Source organism: Dendropsophus ebraccatus, chromosome 5, assembly GCF_027789765.1.
Source record: "Dendropsophus ebraccatus isolate aDenEbr1 chromosome 5, aDenEbr1.pat, whole genome shotgun sequence".
NCBI classification, from domain to species: Eukaryota; Metazoa; Chordata; class Amphibia; order Anura; family Hylidae; genus Dendropsophus; species Dendropsophus ebraccatus.
In genome coordinates, this window is record NC_091458.1 from 6,467,176 (window position 1) to 6,487,330 (window position 20,155).

The window sequence follows — 20,155 nt, forward strand, 5'->3', positions numbered from 1 at the left end:
GGGGCCGCTCTGTACACACATCAGCCATCGCTCAGGACCAGGGTGGCCGGGTAGCCAAGGATTACAGCTAAAACTCATTTTTTTTTTTCCCCATTTTTTTATTGCAAGTACACAGTCTTTTTCAGAAATTTTGAGCCGTAAAGAGTCCACAATGGATTGAATGTTAGATTAGCAGGTTTTTTTTTGGTTATAACTTTGGCAAGGCTATAAAAAAACATTATGGGGGAGATTTATCACAGGGTGTAATATTTAGACTGGTGCTAACTGCTCACAGCAACCAATCACAGCTCAGCTCTCACAGCAACCAATCACAGCTCAGCTCTCACAGCAACCAATCACAGCTCAGCTCTCACAGCAACCAATCACAGCTCAGCTCTCACAGCAACCAATCACAGCTCAGCTCTCACAGCAACCAATCACAGCTCAGCTCTCACAGCAACCAATCACAGCTCAGCTTTCAGCTCTGGTAAAATGATAGAGGATAGCTGCACGGACGCAGCTTCTCGGGATGCACAGATCGCTTTGATGTTCCGCCCACACTGTGAGCGGGCGGAATATTAAAGCGAGCAGAATGCAGGAGCAGCACCTCCTCAGCGTCCTCCTCCTGTATTCCTGTATTCTCCGGCAGGCGTGATGAGGTGACGTCATCACGCCTGCCGGAGGTCCCGTCCCTGCGGCTTAGTTCATGGGGGCACCTCTGGGGGCATTATTAGTATATGGGGGCACCTCTGGGGGCATTATTAGTATATGGGGGCACCTCTGGGGGCATTATTAGTATATGGGGGCACCTCTGGGGGCATTATTATCTCATGGGGGCACCTCTGGGGGCATTATTATCTCATGGGGGCACCTCTGGGGGCATTATTAGTATATGGGGGCACCTCTGGGGGCATTATTATCTCATGGGGTCATTATTAGTATATGGGGGGCACCTCTGGGGGCATTATTAGTGTATGGGGGCACCTCTGGGGGCAGTATTAGTATATGGGGGGCACCTCTGGGGGCATTATTAGTATATGGGGGCAACTCTAGGGGCATTATTAGTTCATGGGGGCACCTCTGGGGGCATTATTAGTTCATGGGGGCACCTCTGGGTGCATTATTAGTTCATGAGGGCACCTCTGGGGGCATTATTAGCTCATGGGGGCACCTCTGGGGGCTTTATTAGCTCATGGGGGCACCTCTGGGGGCATTATTAGTATATGGGGGCACCTCTGGGGGCATTATTAGTATATGGGGGCACCTCTGGGGGCATTATTATCTCATGGGGGCACCTCTGGGGGGCATTATTAGTATATGGGGGCACCTCTGGGGGCATTATTATCTCATGGGGGCACCTCTGGGGGGCATTATTAGTATATGGGGGCACCTCTGGGGGCATTATTAGTATATGGGGGCAACTCTGGGGGGCATTATTAGTATATGGGGGCACCTCTGGGGGCATTATTAGTATATGGGGGCAACTCTGGGGGCATTATTAGTTCATGGGGGCACCTCTGGGGGCATTATTATCTCATGGGGGCACCTCTGGGGGGCATTATTAGTATATGGGGGGCATCTCTGGGGGCATTATTAGTATATGGGGGCAACTCTGGGGGCATTAATAGTTCATGGGGGCACCTCTGGGGGCATTAATAGTTCATGGGGGCACCTCTGGGGGCATTATTAGTTCATGAGGGCACCTCTGGGGGCAATATTAGCTCATGGGGCACCTCTGGGGCATTATTAGTTCATGGGGGCACCTCTGGGGGCATTTTTACTACATGGTGGCACCTCTGGGGGCATTATTAGCTCATGGGGGCACAGCAGGGGATCCTACATACAGGGGGCACAGCAGGGGATCCTACATACAGGGGGCACAGCAGGGGATCCTACATACAGGGGGCACAGCAGGGGATCCTACATACAGGGGGCATCCCACACAGCGCAGTTACTATGGGAGCGGACAGGAGGGAGAAAGGGAAGGAAGTTGCTAGAAATGGGTGGAGCCTAAATTGTTTGTCTTGCCGGTTCTGAAAAGATGAAACGTATCTGGAAGGAATCATCATGGAGGTCTGGGCCGGATGGAGAGGAAAAGGGAAAGTGACGCCTCAGATAAAAGAAGACGTCACCTGTGAGTCACTGTATGACGGTTTTCTTATTTTGTAGAGTCATAGATTGGAATACAATGATTAGACAATGACACAGTACAGTCCATTATCTATAGGGGGCAGTAGTGCAGTACATGAGGTGGAGGCAGTGACAGGGCATTAGAACATGGTGGCACATTAGAGTAATTGGATATAACGTTAGATAGGACTTTGCCTGATCGGATGAGATGGGGGGGCCCCAAGCTAACATATTGCACCAGGGCACCAGGGCTACACCCCTGCATGGCCCGGTCCTATGGCAGGGGAAAACTGTGAGCAGGACAATGGCAGAAGCACGGCAGTAAGGTTTCCTTGCTTCCCCGGCCTCACCATCTCCACATCGTGACCTAATAGACATCTATGTAATGATATAGAAGAGGCAGCTTAGAGGAGCCTGAGAACTGCAGAATGTGATCCTGTCCACATGGACATAGGAGGTCCGACACGCTTCTACCTGGGGGCTCTAATAGAACATTCTCTCTACATATAATAATTCCTTATTACATACAGAAAACTTCACATTTCTCGTTCATGTAGAAAAATATACAGTAAATGACTTTGAGGAAGATTTATCAAACCTGATACTCAGGAAGGTGGTGACCCCTAAACCATGACCGTGCCTGGATACCCCAACACAGCACAGAGGATCCTCCGGGGGCCGTGATCTGACATAATAATGGCCCCCCAATGTCCAGCAGAAGACACCGCCATATACGGATGACCTGGGAGACCATCAATGTCCCTGGGGGGCTCAGTAATAACCTATTACACATGTGAAGATGGTGGTGGATGTAAGGAACGATGGCTTACTATAGCAGATGTATAGATGTATAATAAAGCATAGAAAAGTATAAAGCCTTCCACTCCTGCAGAGTTACTGTACATGCAGGGTGGAATAATCCCGCGCCCAGTCGGCTCCTCCACATCTTCTGTGTCCACAGAGACCTCAGTGCAGGAGAAGAATCGCAACGTTCAGGACCAGTGCAACGGAGAAGAAGAGCCTGGATCCAGAATACAGAATGAGCCCTGGAAAAACAACATGGAGGACTACATCAGTCACATCATTATAGTCTCACTAATATGAAGAGTGTATACACGTACTAACATATATAGTATATATAAACACTAATGTAACAGGACAGAGTGAGATGTTCTGGACCTCGCCTACAGATGGCGCTAATCCCCCACTGCCTGATCTCATCCTCCGTTATGTGAGACGAGAACTTACTGTTTAGCACTGATTCCACAGTCCGCCACATAAAGCGTCTCCATCAAGTTCAAGACCATGTTAAAAAACCATGATCAGCTGACATTGTCTTTCAACATGCGCTATTACACAAAACGATTATCTGCCTTAACGGTAAGTAATCGGTCAAATGAGTCCGATAATCGCTCCATGTAATAGCGAGATTACAGTCAGGAGGGATAAAAGCTGTACAAGGGCTCCCCTGCTATCACAGAGAGGTTCTGGGTGTAACATCTGGCATCAGTGTGGGCAGAACAACACTTTGTTGCCATTTTTTACACCCCAGGCTGGACTGTGTGTGATGTGGGGCAACCCTCTCTGTGGATTAGGTTTGTTCCTGTAGCGGCTGCACTTTGTATTGGTGTGCACAGTGGATACGGTTTGTTCATGGTGCGGCTGCACTTTGTATTGGTGTGCACAGTGGATTAGGTTGGTTCCTGTAGCGGCTGCACTTTATATTGGTGTGCACAGTGGATTAGCTTTATTTAATCCTCCTTGTGGGTACCACACCCTCCCCCATATGGGAAATTGTGGGCCCTGAGAAAGATCTCCATGTCTGAAACGTGTTGTCTGCTAATAGCAATAAATAACTGGAAAAAACGTCAATTAGCTTTTTGTCAAAACCTACAAAATCCCAACATGGTGAACACTGGATCCTCCACCATCACCCAGATATGCATTACTCTGGATCACCTGCATCTGGATTATTCTGGATCACCTGCATCTGGATTACTCTGGATCACATACATGTAGATCACCCACACATGTATTACTCTGGATCATCCACATCTGCATTACTCTGGATCACCCACATCTAGATCACCCACACATGTATTACTCTGGATCATCCACATCTGGATTGTTCTTACCAGAATTGCACACAGGATTTTTCAGTTTCTCTCCTAGAATAAAAAAAATTTAAATTTTTTAAATTTCTTTCTTTTAAAAAAAACAAACAAATAAAAACAAAACTTATAAGCAACAAAACAATAACAGAAGCAATGGCTGGAAAAGGAAATGTCATAAAGGTCATGGGTTCCTGACTGTTGGGGGGGGAGGCACTAGGGATCCACTTTAAAGGGAAGCTGTCACCCCCCGTGCCAGGTCAGAGCCTGGCCGATCCCCCGCTAGAGCCCCTTATACTCACCTCGTTCCCGAAGTCCCGTTCTTGGAACCGGTCCGGGGACAGAGATATCACCCTGGGAAGCCCGGCGCGCGCGCTGAGATGCTGAGATAAGTCTGACGCTCATAGAGAATGAATGGAGCCGTCATCCTCTATGGGCGTTGGACTCATCTCAGCAGCGTCGGACTCACCTCAGCAACACACGGGCCGGGCTTCCCACGGTGATATCACCGTCCCGGGACCAGCTGAAGAAGCGGGGCTTCGGGAATGAGGTGAGTATAAGGGGCTCTAGTGGAAGGTCGGCTGGGCTCTGACCCGGCACGGGGGGGTGACAGGTCCTCTTTAAAGTGACTCTCTACCCACAATCTGTCCCCCCCAAACCGCTTGTACCGTTAGATAGCTGCTTTTAATCCAAGATCTGTCCTGGGGTCCATTCGGCAGGTGATGCAGTTATTGTGCTAAAAAACTACTTTTAAACTGGCAGCGCTGTGCCCTATGGCCGGGGCTTAGAATATCTGTGCCCTACTTTTGCGCCACCCCTCCATCCCTCCTCCCCACCCTCTTCATCATTAGGAATGCCACTGGAACATTTTCTCCTGTCTGAACATTGCACATGTGCTTTTACGATCCAGTTAAACCGAAAAACCTTTGCTAAATAGCCTCCAAAGAGTAAAAAAAAGACACTCTCTATGCTCAAAGATGTGGAATGCTTACATCACCTCAAAACTCACACAGAAGAGACATCTGAGCCAAATGCATTGTATCACCTTTCCGAGGTGATCATTAGTTGGTACTTAAGCACTTTGCACTTTACCTCTTTATCTTTCACCTCTGAAAACCAATCTATGCGGGACCATTTTTATTTTTTGCACGCTTTGCCTCCGCCATTTTTTGTCTATTGCATGATGCACATGGCACTTTGTAATATATAAGATCCGCTGGTCAAAGCATGCACTTTATCTCCCATATGATACAGGTATGAACCGTGTTGTCTCCCTTTCCTTATGTTGTGTTGTCTGTCCTGTGTTGTCCTTTGTATAAAGAATATTTTATGAATTTTTGTGTGATAAACATGTTTTCAAAATAACTGTCCAAATAAACTTTATTAATCATTTCTAAAAATTTGTGATTTGGCTTGGATGTCTCTTCTGTGTGAAGAGTTTTTGGGGTGCCTTAACAATCCAGCCCATGTGCCGTGCTGACACAGTTGATGAATAGGAGACAATCTGCCTAGGGCATTCCTAATGATGAGGAGGACGGGGAGGAGGGACAGAGAGGTGGTGTCAGCCTAATTCATACACAATCTAGGCCACGTCTGTAGGGTACGGGGCTGCAAGTTTAAAGAGAATGTACCATCAGGTACATCCTCTTGAATTTAACCCACCGATAGAACGGCCCGCCCCCAGTGGGAGGGAATTCCCTCCCCTCTATGACGCGGCTCCTTTAGAATTAATGGAGCCGCATCATAGAAGGGAGGGAATTCCCTCCCACTGGGGGCGCCGTTCTAGCGGTGGGTTAAAGTCAAGAGGATGTACCTGATGGTACATCCTCTTTAAAAGTTGTTTTTAGGACAATAACTGCATCACCTGCCGAACGGACCCCAGGTCAGATCTTGGAGTAAACGCAGCTATCCGAAGGTACAAGTGGTTTGGAGGGGTCAGATTGTGGGTACAGAGTCGCTTTAACCCTAGTTCATAAATAGCGGATCCCCAGAAGGAGGAGTTTCCGGGGTGACGCCCCCTCCTGGTTGGTCACATGAGCACATTTCAGCGGACCCCCAGGAGAAGGCATCTGATTGGCTGACATGATGGGAGGGGCGGGCATCACCCTTGGCACTGGGACCTTGTAACTTGTTCTTCTGGTGTCGTCCATTGTAAGTTCCAGTCTTCTGTTAGTTACGGATGGTGATAACTTCCTCCTGTCTGGTATATATAGGATATCACTGGTGATTGTCTTATATATACAGGTCACAGCGCGGACACAGGACATAGTACTGGTACAGTTTGTCCGAGAATTATACAGTCTTAGTAATGATGTCTATGATGTCACACACTGTCCATGATGTCACACACTGTCCATAATGTCACACACTCTCCAGTCTATGATGTCACACACACTCCTGTCCATGATGTCACACACTGTCCATAATGTCACACACTCTCCAGTCTATGATGTCACACACACTCCTGTCTATGATGTCACACACTGTCTATGATGTCACACACTCCCCAGTCTATGATGTCACACACTCTCCTGTCTATGATGTCACACACTATCCTGTCTCTGATTTCGCACACTATCCTGTCTCTGATGTCACACACTATCCAGTCTATGATGTCACACACTGTCCTGTCTATGATGTCACACACTATCCTGTCTATGATGTCACACACTATCCTGTCTATGATGGTGAATACATGGCCTCTCCATGACCTCCCCTGTATATACATGGCCTCTCCATTACCTCCCCTGTATATACTGTACATGGCCCCTCCATGACCTCTCCTGTATATACATGACCCCTCCATGACCTCCCCTGTATATACAGGGCCCCTCCATGACCTACGCTCTATATACAGTACATGGCCCACTGATGAAATCCCTGAATACAGGTGGATTATAATACATGTCTTACCTGTCACCTTCAGTGAATTAGAGCCAGAGTTGCACACGGGATCCTTTCTCTTTTCTCCTATAATCAGAGATCATAGATCATAAAATGAAACGTGAAAAGAAATTTTTTTTTAACAAAAAAATGCATAAAAACCTATTGTGTTAAGGAAGACGAAAAAAGTATAGAAAGTAACAGCAGAACCCGAAGCAGCAGATCGGATGTTGTGTAACATGTGTATGGTGGTAAGAGGCTGCTGGTATACACCGAGGAGTCACATTATTACCGTCACTACTTCATATGACGTCTGGAGGGCGACACAGCCTGAAGAACGTGACGTCACAGCACTGAATGGCGGCGCTGAAACTGTGATGTCAGGCTTCCAGCAATTGAGTTCCATTCTAAAGTAAGTTGGCCCAGGGTACCCCTTTAAAGCTTTATTGCAATATAAATAAATACTGAGGGCCACATTTATCATCCGGCGGACGGATGATTTTTGGCGGAAAGTGCCGATTTGCGTATTATTTTATACGCAAATGGCCGATTTGCGAATAAAATAATCGCAAATCGGCACTTTCCGCCGAGTACGCCAGGGGGCGGAAAGTAGGCGGGAAGTGGGCGGAACGGAGGGCGCGGACTCAGAGTCCGCGCGATTTATCATCCGTTCCGCCCAAATGTACGCCGAAAACCTACTCCAGTCCTCAGCTGGCGTAGGTTTTCGGCGGTGCGCACCGGCGCGCACAGGATTTATGTACAGGCAGTCCGCCTCTACATAAATCCCTGTACCGCCGGAGCTGCGGGGGCATTTTTAAGTCCGGCGTAAAAAACGCCGGACTTAATAAATGCCTCCCTGAGAGTTTTTGCATTAGCTTCATGGTGTTTCAATTTTTAGTTAATCTGCCCGGCAATATTGGGATCAGACCTCATCTGATTGGTAAGAGGTTGTACCCTGTTGGCTGATAAAGCGTCTTCTCCCCTGGTTAGTAAAGGGCTGTCTTCTCTGATGATTGATAAAGGGATGCCTTCTCCGCTGGTGGGTAAAGGTTGTCTTCTCTGCTTGTTGATAAAGGGCTGTCTTCTGTAATGATTGGGAAAGGGTTGCATTCTCCATTGATCGGTAAAGGGTTGTCTTCTCTGATGATTGGTAGAGAGTTGTCTTCTCCACTGGTTGGTAAAGGGTTGTCTTCTGATTGTTAAAGGGTTGTCTCCTCTGGTTGGTAAAGGGCTGTCTTCTCTGATGATTGGTAAAGGGCTGTCTTCTCCGCTGGTTGGTACAGGGTTGTCTTCTCTGTCGAATGGTAAAGGGTTGTCTTCTCCTCTGGTTGGTAATGGGTTGTCTTCTCTGATGATTGGTAAAGGGTAGAGATGAGCGAGTAGTGAAATATGTGACTTTCGAGAATTCGAATTGAATAGGCACCGATATTCGACTATTCGAATGAGTATTCGATCCCATTATAGTCTATGGGAAAAAAATTCTTGGCACTTGGAAATCCAAATTCGACTACTTGGAGTCAAGTCAAGTCCCCCATGAAACCTCCTTAAACAATGCCAACACCTCCGGAATAACACTGTGACATTAGGGGGAGCATGCCTGGGTGCACTCAACACCCCAAAATCGCAGTATAATGGCACTCTCCGCAGTTGCAAAGGAAAAATATTTGCGAACGCTTAACAAACGTTTATGGCAATGTTCACACATTTCCCTGTATTTCTTGCGCATCGTTACATACATGATTCCAAAGTGCGTCCGTAGAGCGTCATGTTATTCGCGCGTATCACGCATTACATGCCTTTTACTGGGCAATTGGCACAATAGTTATCACGTGCCTTTTGCTGGGCAACTGGCACAATAGGTATCATGTGCCTTTTACTGGACAACTGGCACAATATGTATAACATTAACGTGGCCTTAGTGGGCTAAACCAGGGACACTATAAGTCACTTGTACACACAGGGTACTGGAATGAATACAGCTTCTGATGCTGATGCTGCCTCTGATGCTGGTGCTGCTGCTGTTATATCATCTATGTCTTAGCACTGAGAAGCTTTGGATCCAGAGATGACTTTTTCGCTGGATATTAGCCCTGAAAAGGACTTTTGGGTTCAGTAGTAATCCTGCATAACCAAAACACTACTAAAACCTATCTCTCCCTGCTCGAATATCTCTCCCTGACTAGGTTGAAAGCTCATCTGCGGTCGAGAGGCAGGAGTCAATTATTAAATATTCAAGGTCATGTGGTTCAGCCATCCAATGAGGGTAGACGTCATTTTTCGCACTGCGTGCATACTCCCAGGGTCCCTCATGGCCTCCCCACATGCTGATTGGATTTTAAAAAGCGCCAAGTGTGATGGGAGTCTTTCGAATGTTTCCCGTGTATTCGTCACACTACTCGATTAAATTTGAATCTTTCGAATACAGCAATATTCGATCAATATCTCGATCGAATCATATTTGCTCATCTCTAGTAAAGGGCTGTCTTCTCACTGGTTGGTAAAGGGTTGTCTTCTCTGATGATTGGTAAAAGGTTGTCTTCTCACTGATTGGTAAATTGTTGTTTTCTCTATTCCATTGTAAAGGGACTGTCTCCTTCACTGGTTGGTAAAGGGACTGTCTTCTTTGATGATCAGTAAAGGGTTGTCTTCTCCTCTGATTGATTGGTAATGGGCTGTCTTCTCTGATTAGTGGAGTTTTCTGCTTCATGAATCGGATGGTGTGTCAGCAGATAAACATTAGAGAAGAAACACCCTGCCGCCATTGCTGAAAGAACACAAGCTGGAGGTGGCAGCGTTATGGTCCAGGGATGTTCTTGCGGCATTCACTGTGCCACCTATCTATTGTATATAGAGGTGCTCTCAGTCAATCTGGGTATGGATCCATTCTTGCAGATCACATACACTCTTAGGGCCAGTTCACACTATGGAATCGGCACCAAAATTCCGCGCGGAACCCCCCCTGCGCGGACTAGTCGACGAATCCTGCCTTCTATCTGTTTAAATGGGAGTGCTTGTGTGCCCCCGCTCAAAGAATTGACATGTCAATTCTTTGAGCGGAGAGGCGCGGATAGAGGAGGTGCATGAGCCCATCCATTTCACACAGATAGAAGGCAGGATTCGGTGCTAAGTCCGCACGCGCGGGGTGGGGGGGGGGGGGTTCCGCTGATTGTCTCCCCTGGGGTTGATGGGATCTTCCAGCAAGATAAGAAATGTCTGACATTGGTTAGAAGAGCAAGACCGAGACTTCCCAGTACTACCCTGGCCCCTATTCCCCAGACTTGAACCCAATTAAACATCTGTGGGATTTGGATGGTAATGTTGGCTCTATGGGCCCTTTAGCAGCTGTGGGTTCACCAGCAGCTGTTAGATGCAGTCAGCATGGCTCCAGATACCTGTGACACCTACCAGGACCCTATTGAGTGGCTCCTGGCCCGTCTAGCTGTTGTCCATGCTGCACATGCTGGTTACACTGGATATTAGCTGCTGCCTGTAATAATGAGACTCGACTGTATGATGAGCGAATCTCTGCAATGTCATTAGTAGAGAGTCAGGCATGTATACTTCATTTCTGAATATTCAGCATGAGGTGATGGAAAGGACAGGTTTTTCTACAAAACGTATGGCCATATGTCTGGCGAGTAAGGATGCATTGGTGATATTGGGGGTCATTAATATTAAAAACTTGGAAAACAACTATAACCCCCTGTGACCTCACAGTGATGACATCACACTCACCTCCTAGGTAGGCACAGTTGAAGTAGCTGCACAGCTCGCCCGTACTTTCCAGTGTATAGGAGTTTCCATCTTTTTTTATGTTGCGAAATTTTTCTGAAATTGGAATTAAGACTTCTTGTTCCTCAAAAGCTGATAGTGCATCAATGTCTACGCCGAAGCAGGTTGAGATGGTAAAGAAAGTCGTCGTTCCAAAGAATTGAGCTATATTTTTATGTTGAGATGAAGATGCAAACTGCCCGAATCGTAGTTCCGAGGACACTTTGTAATCCAGCTTGGTGCCCCGGTAGGTGGTGAAGCGCTTGGCACAGCCCTGTCTCAGCTCCTGTAACGCTCGGGTCAGGTAGAAGTGAAGAGCTTTAAAGTGGAAATTGTTCATATAATAGTCCCGGGACGTTCCCGCAATGGAGATGTTATTATTCAGCTGCTTATAGATAGGGTATGGCCCTTCCATGGTGTATAGAACCACCGCCACCCCATACTCATCCTTAAAAGAAGTCGGGAGATTTAATTTCTCTCTGTTCCAGTTTTTGGTTGCTTTTTCCCACATTACATTAAATTGTTGATATTTTCTTTCTTCGGCCAGAACCTTCACCATTTCACGCTCCATTTCCTCTTCACAACAGATATATTGGTCATCGAAAGCATCGGGCATCATGTTCAGCTCCAGAGCCTGACACCACAGCTGGAAGAGAAAAGACTTGGGCTATAAGATCTGTGGTTTTGGGGGTTTGTTGAAGAGTCCCCAAATTACATAACACATTTGCTGAAACAAACAAAAGACAAAGTGACGGCAGCACCATGGAAATGGTTTGTTGTTTGGGTCTGAGATGCCATCAGATCCCAACACTGATGGTTCATACCAATAAGTGGCTTTAGATTGTCAGCCCTTATGGGGACAGAGAACATTAGAGAGAGATGAACAAATCTACTGTAGTAACAAAGGAAAGCCTGTTTTTACTCTGCCCTCGGCTTTCAGGCTGCTGCTTTTGAACTCTGCTCTGGGTGCCTAGAAAAGCTGGATCCCTGAAGTTTCTCAGGACTTCATCCGGCTTTTTCTGGCACCCGGAGTGTAACAAAGCGCTTCCCTTCATACTACTGCATATTCGCTCATGTCTAATTAGAGAGACCAAATGTGCACTCTTAGACTATGTTCACATTTAGTAAAAACAGCGGCCATTGTTTTGCATGTTCCTGTATCCGATACTGCCATATCAGACGCAGGAACATTATTTTATTTCTATTTAGATTCTGGGCACATTTGTGTGTGTGCTTGGATTCCAATTAACCATAGAACTCAGAATGGCCATACATTGTGTGCACAGAGTGGGAACCAGGGCCGTTGTTCATGCAATAGCGGCTGTAAATAATTGGAATGTTTCCTATCAGTCTAAACTCTGATGTCTGATTCTAGCACTTGCTGTGTTGTAATTGATACGTTCCACCACGCCTGGGTTCTTCGGCTAGCCCTAGCCGGTGTGCAAAAGGTTTGGACTGAGTGATGATGGTGTGGTGTGCCACCAGGTGTGATGTAAGTACTGGTGTTTGTCAGCTCAGCTGGAGGTGTTAGTTGTTGTGACGCCAGTGCTAGTCCAGCACACAGGTGGGATGTTGCTATTGTATTATGGCTGGCTGTGTTCCCCAAATGGTCGGTGACCTGACGGGTTGTTGTGGGTCCCTTGGGCTCTTGTCACGGTAGTACTGACTGGCAACTGACCCACCCGGACTGTCGGTACCGCCACCCACAGAAAGGGGAAAAAATAAATAACCCAAGGTGTACAGCAGTGTGTGTATAGGTGCATGTGTGAGCAGAGATAGACAGAGTCCCGTGCGTAGTAGAAAAATATAACAGCTTTACTGTAGACCTTTGCAGGTTTCGGTATACAATTTTACAAGTAATAGATCTTGACACAGACTTTAGTGCTTGACCTTAGTGTTGGAGCTAGGTGCTTGAGAAGAGTTGCAGCAGTGCTTGTAGAGTTGAGAATAGAAAGTGCGAGTAGAGGAGAGGAGTGTGCCAGAGGAGCCCTAACCCAATGTAGCTTTGTACTCTTCTGGAACTTAAGAGATATATCTTCAGGAGTGAAGTGTTACTCGTACTCACGTTTAGACACTGTCTGACCGCCTTCTGCCCTCTAGTAGCGTAGAACCCGTCACAGTAGGGTAGCACAAACCCCAGCCGTGGTTATCTGGGTGTAGCTAGGTGTCAAAGTCTTCCCAGTTACCTGCACTGCGCGATAGGATACGTAGACCTTGTATACTGGTAACTTTGTCCTGTCGAGGCTAGTTCCTATCTTGTTCAGGATACTGCCCTGCTCTGACAGGTGCATATGGGAGAAAGAAACACCTGTGGTGGGACACCACAATGGACAGATGTCTCCTCCAATCTCCCTTCCCTGTCAGTATGTATTATGTGTGGTCAAAATGTCAGAGGGCCGGTCCTATCACACCCTGGACTGGGACTCTGGCATCTAATAAGAAGTATACTAGTAATTTGTGTTTGTCTGTCTTGTCCCTTTCTGAGTTTCACTTATCTAGTAAAGAGACCATTGCCCCAGGCTGGAAAAAGGGTAGAGTCTTGGGGGGGCCTAGCATTAGGGCTCACAATTTCTATCTGTCCCTGTATTCCATCCAGGTCCCGAGTTCCCTTACAACAGTTGATCTTCAGGGTGCCATATTCAGTGTGGTGATGGTGCCAGGTCACTGCAGCCTCCTTTTATTCTCTTCTATAGAAGCCCAGGCTGTCACCACCACTGAGGAGCCAACTATGTCAGGCTCCGTCCTCAGTGTAGTGTGGGGGCAAACAGCTGATCGGCGGGGTGCTGGGTGTCAGATGAATAAGCTATCAATAATTTTTCCCGGGAGAACCACTTTAATTATATATATTTTATTCTACTATGAGGACATCACTATACGGGGAGTGGAGGCAGCTGTTCCACCGTAACCCTGAGGTGACCCCAAAAGCCGCATGATACATACGATAAATGGCGCCTAGTAGGTGTGCTAGGTCTGTCATCCACTCTATGAAGGTGACTTACTCTCATTCAGCATGTGCGATGCCCTGGCCCCTGGGGGCCACTTCCGCAGTGCTGGTGTTATGAGCGGGCAATGACCGGGGCAGCTGCAGGGGTTATACTTGTCACGGTATAGGCCTGAGGGCAGCACAGCTGTAGGGCCGGTCTGTGGAATCTGCGGGTGATGATGGGCATGCGATTCTTCGCTGCACTTAGTCAGGGCACCAGTTAGTGGACACCAATGCCAGGGTTCAGTAACAGCGGTTTTATTATAGATGAGGTAACTAGTAGCAACAGTTCTGTCCGGATGCAACCGGGTATATAGCAGGCTTTGACAAATAAGGCAGGAGTGGTGCTGCATAGGCTGTGAGAATACGTGCCGGATGATGGGAGTAGGAGTATGAGAGAAATAGCGTTGCTGGGTGGATTAGCTTGAGAATAATACTTGCTGTGAATCCTTGCAGCGATGAGGAGAGATAACGGAATGACACCCAGATGAGAGAGAAGAATCCGGACACTTGAGCAGGCAGATACAGCCGAAGACTTGAATACAGCAGCAGACTCAGTCACTCTTCTGAGGGAGAGGACAGAACCACACATCCTCCTTGCTTGGAAGCCGGGGCTGAACTCACTTGTCAGCAGGAAGTGGGAGGTCACATGGTTGCTCCTGGCCAGAGCTAGTCGGCCATTGGAGGAACCATGGTTACAGGTCACGTGATCAACAGCCTTGCATACCACTGTACAATGCAATAATACACAGGAATACATGAGAATACACATGAGAATGCACATTACCAGAGAATACTAGGGGAAAACCAGCAGCAGTTGCAGTGCAAACACTTACCAGAACAGGCATGGACACAGCAAGAGAAATGGCCATAATAGGAGTAGTAGTCTGCATGTTCTGGGGCACTGCACATGTACATTATACACATCTTATCTATGTGTACGTGTCGGGTGTGGCGTCCTGGGTAAACTCTGACCTCACTATGTACACACCTTCCTGCAGATAACCTTTCCTTATTTCTATACTCTTGAGTCCGGGTTCCCATCGCACGGTCTCTGCCTTCATTTACATGCGGTGACCATGATGGAGGAGGTGACCTGCTCTAATATTCTCAATGATGAGGAAGCCAAGCCTCAGACCTGGATGGTGCCATCTCATCTTCCAGGACTTGGTAGAAGCCGATCACTGGACATAATAACCGCCATTATTAGACAAGTTCCTTAGGAGATCAGAGATGATGATTCGGAGCCCCCATCTCCTTCATACTGTATACACAGAACTCGTCCCCTAAAAATGACGTATACTGATGATCAATCTGACCATGTTGACCTTATGTCACATTACGTCCCTTGGCTGAGGACCCCAGTTACTCCCATTCACTGGATGTTACCTGTGTTAAGTAGAAGAGATGAACGACACACACGACCACCGTAAATTCTATCTTCATCTTGACCTATAAAGAGATTTAGGAAAGTTACGGAGCTTAATATCTCAATATAGTGGCCTTATGGCTTCCACCACCTCAGCTGATGAAGCCGCTCATGTAACCTAGAGATTGCCAGCAGGAGATGGACGACATCTTCCCTCAGAGATGATTGATAGACAGGTTCGTCTTGTCTGGCACTGTCAATCATTTCAAGATTTCCGAGACTTATTCTCCAGAGCAGCAGCAAATCCCCATAGAAAACCTCTCCTGTTCTGGACAGTTCCTGACATGGACAGAGGTGGCAGCAGAGAGCACTGTGCCAGACTGGAGAGAATAAACCACTTCCTGCAGGTCATACAGCAGCTGATAAGTACTGGAAGACTGGAGATTTTTTAATAGAAGTAAATTAGAAATCTGTATAACTTTCTGAAACCAGCTGATTTGAAAGAAAAAAAACAACCCCTGAACAACCCCTTTAAGCCGCAGTCAAGGTGCTCTTACTGAGGCTTCTCTCACCCAGAACAAAGGTGTCGGGTGATGATTGTCCATCACGCCCCTCCCTTATCTTCACCAGCAACCTCTGTCAGGAGAACCCCATACACTTTATACAGCTGGTAATGGGCTTGGATGACTTTACTTTGAGGTGTATGGGCACCTTTAGCGTCTGTAAGTGATAAGGAAGGGGGGAGATAACATGAAGAAAGGTCCCTGTATCCTCCCTGCTCCCCCTGGGGTCACTGGAGACTGTAGGGGGTGATGTGTGACCCTAACATCCTGAGGTTAAAGGGGTCATAACATAACACCCTAGCTGTCTCCTTCCCTGTGATGGCTGGAGGGTGTGCGGAGTACAGGATGTGGTCTACCTTCCTGTCTTACATCCTCTCCCCTCCCGGAGACATAGAACCCAATGTCAGACAGTGTGACGTCTCACCAATCATCACAGCTACATAATGACTAAAGTCAGCCGCTCCCCACATAACAAACTAGGAGCCCCCCTTATTCTGGAGGTGATGGTTACATGGGATTCCGACATTGCCGATGATTCACTGAAATATGAAAGTCTGAAAATGTGTAAAATGGAGATTTATGCGTTTTCGCCTGTTTTCATACAGATAGCAGACAGGATTCGGCACCAAGTCTGGGCGCCTGGTTCCGTACTGAATTTCGGCGCTGATTCCGTAGTGTGAACAGGCCCTAATAGAGGAGGATTCTGGAGCATTGTTTTACCTTCAGTTTCCTGTTATCCAAAAATTACCAAGAGCAAAGAAATGCCCCAAACCATCTCGATACGTCACATAGAGGCGATAAACACATAAATCTCTGTCATTTTACACATTTTCAGCCCATTTCAGACTTCACAGGCCTTCATATTTCAGTGAATCATGGACATCGCCGGCCACCGAGAATCCCGTGTAACCATCATCTTCAAAATAAGGGGGGCACTTATTATAGAGTATTGTGTATATATAGAGTATAGTATGTATAGAGTATATAGAGTACAGTATATATAGAGTACATAGAGTATAGTATATATAGAGTACATAGAGTACAGTATATATAGAGTATATAGAGTATAGTATATATAGAGTACATAGAGTATAGTATATAGAGTATAGTATGTATAGAGTATATAGAGTATAGTATATATAGAGTACATGGAGTATAGTATATATAGAGTACATAGAGTATAGTATATAGAGTATAGTATATATAGAGTATAGTATATATAGAGTACATAGAGTATAGTATATATAGAGTACATAGAGTATAGTATATATAGAGTATATAGAGTATAGTATATATAGAGTATATGGAGTATAGTATATATAGCGTATATAGAGTAGAGTATGTATAGAGTATATGGAGTATAGTATATATAGAGTACATAGAGTATATATAGAGTATATAGAGTACATAGAGTACAGTATATATAAAGTACATAGAGTATAGTATATATAGAGTATATAGAGAATAGTATATATAGAGTATATAGAGTATAGTATATATAGAGTACATAGAGTATAGTATATATAGAGTATATAGAGTATAGTGTATATAGAGTATAGTATATATAGAGTATATAGAGTATAGTATATATAGAGTATATGGAGTATAGTATATATAGAGTACAGTATATATAGAGTACATAGAGTATAGTATATGGAGTATAGTATATATAGAGTATATAGAGTACAGTATATATAAAGTACATAGAGTATAGTATATATAGAGTATAGCGCCCCCCAGCAGTAGGAGATGATAGGCAGCAGACGTCTCTTACCTCCTGTCCCGCAGCAGCTTCTCTGTGCACTCGGAGCCTCTGCGATCACTATATATACTCGTATACTCTGCAGCTTCTCTGTGCACTCGGAGCCTCTGCGATCACTATATATACTCGTATACTCTGCAGCTTCTCTGTGCACTCGGAGCCTCTGCGATCACTATATATACTCGTATACTCTGCAGCTTCTCTGTGCACTTGGAGCCTCTGCGATCACTATATATACTCGTATACTCTGCAGCTTCTCTGTGCACTCGGAGCCTCTGCGATCACTATATATACTCGTATACTCTGCAGCTTCTCTGTGCACTCGGAGCCTCTGCGATCACTATATATACTCGTATACTCTGCAGCTTCTTTCACTTTCATTCTTATACTCTCAGACTTATTATTTATTTCCTTTTTGGTTAATGGATAATACTTCCTGTTGGGCATTGGACACTTATATGGAGCTGCTCTCACCCAGGAGAACAGAATAATGATAATAGGAGGGGTGCAGCTAAGTATCCACTATACACAACTATAATCAAAAGAAAAAAGCAGCTGGACACTATAGAACGGCGCACACCACTAGACGTGAAAATACGCACCAGGGCATCTGTTCCCATGGAGGGTCCTTGGTGATCTCTTTATTGGGTTCTTATTGGGATTATTTAGGATTCGGCTTCCTTATTTTGTTTCACTTTATTTATTATTATATTTAGATTGTGCTAGGTTATTGATTTGTTTGATTGGATTGCACAAATAGCACTTTACCCTATAGCACCTTTGTATTATTTATGTATTTATTGGAGTATGTATACTTTATAGTATTATTGGTGTAATCTTGTTCGGAATCCGACATATACTACAGTTACAGTATACTACGCTATCGTGTGGAACTAAAAGAATAGTTTGATCCCCTGGTTGAGTAGGGGAGTATTATATCCCCATACTCAGTTCTTCAATATACCTATATGGTTTTTTAATTGATTTTATCTGTTGAGTTTGTTGTGATGTTCTGTTTTTTTGATTTATGTTATAAATAAAGATTGCATATAGATATTTTCACGTCTAGTGCTGTGCGCTATTCTATAGTGTCCATATAGTGTATTCTATAGTGTCCATATAGTGTATTCTATAGTGTCCATATAGTGTATTCTATAGTGTCCATATAGTGTATTCTATAGTGTCCATATAGTGTATTCTATAGTGTCCATATAGTGTATTCTATAGTGTCCATATAGTGTATTCTATAGTGTCCATATAGTGTATTCTATAGTGTCCATATAGTGTATTCTATAGTGTCCATATAGTGTATTCTATAGTGTCCATATAGTGTATTCTATAGTGTCCAGCTGCTTTTTTCTCTTTTGATTATAACAATGAAGCAAATGTCACATTGAGCTTATGAGGCGGATGCTGTAAAACTGGATAAAATAATTTCAAACATCATTATAAAATCATTCTCCACATGCCATAAACTACACATATAATATACTACATGAATAATAAAAGGAGGAGGACACAGAGCAGTACATAGCTGTCATTTCAGGATAAGCTGCCGTGTGCGTACAAGAGGAGGAGCAGCACTGTATCTGGAAATCTTATACTGAGAGGAGGAGATCCTGCACTTCTCTGTCTCCATACACTGCGCAAACACACACACACACACACACACACAGAGGAGGAGATCCTGCACTTCTCTGTCTCCATACACTGCACACACAGAGGAGGAGATCCTGTACTTCTCTGTCTCCATACACTGCACACACAGAGGAGGAGATCCTGTACTTCTCTGTCTCCATACACTGCACACACAGAGGAGGAGATCCTGTACTTCTCTGTCTCCATACACTGCACACACAGAGGAGGAGATCCTGTACTTCTCTGTCTCCATACACTGCACACACAGAGGAGGAGATCCTGTACTTCTCTGTCTCCATACACTGCACACACAGAGGAGGAGATCCTGCACTTCTCTGTCTCCATACACTGCACACACACACAGAGAGGAAGAGATCCTGCACTTCTCTGTCTCCATACACTGCACACACATACAGAGGAGGAGATCCTGTACTTCTTTTTTTATACACCACACACACACACACACACACACACACACACACGAGGAGATCCTGCACTTCTCTGTCTCCATACACTGCACACACAGAGGAGGAGATCCTGCACTTCTCTGTCTCCATACACTGCACATACACAGAGGAGGAGATCCTGCACTTCTCTGTCTCCATACACTGCGCAAACACACACACACGCAAACACACACACACACACACAGAGGAGGAGATCCTGCACTTCTCTGTCTCCATACACTGCACACACACACACACACACACACGAGGAGATCCTGGACTTCTCTGTCTCCATATACTGCACATACAGAGGAGGAGATCCTGCACTTCTCTGTCTCCATACACTGCGCAAACACACACACACACGCAAACACACACACACACACACAGAGGAGGAGATCCTGCACTTCTCTGTCTCCATACACTGCACACACACACGAGGAGATCCTGCACTTCTCTGTCTCCATACACTGCACACACACACGAGGAGATCCTGCACTTCTCTGTCTCCATACACTGC

General features: G+C 45.7%; 1 protein-coding gene across 2 annotated transcripts; it reads right to left on the bottom strand.

Moving 5' to 3' along the window:
• Positions 1-2: 2 nt before the first annotated feature.
• LOC138792228 (ecto-ADP-ribosyltransferase 5-like) lies at positions 3-17,932 on the bottom strand. 2 transcript variants are annotated; one of them, XM_069969392.1, is made up of 6 exons: positions 17,564-17,932; positions 15,247-15,309; positions 10,839-11,520; positions 7,134-7,190; positions 4,245-4,277; positions 3-3,155 (listed from the first exon to the last, which is right to left on the bottom strand). In XM_069969392.1, the coding sequence occupies exons 2-6, from the start codon at positions 15,301-15,303 to the stop codon at positions 3,076-3,078; spliced, it is 909 nt and encodes a 302-aa protein (XP_069825493.1). In that variant the 5' UTR covers positions 15,304-15,309; positions 17,564-17,932; the 3' UTR covers positions 3-3,075. The 2 variants fall into 2 exon arrangements, with proteins under 2 accessions (XP_069825493.1, XP_069825494.1); XM_069969393.1 differs by lacking the exons at positions 15,247-15,309; positions 17,564-17,932 and adding an exon at positions 13,815-13,871.
• Between the last annotated feature and the right edge of the window lie 2,223 nt (positions 17,933-20,155).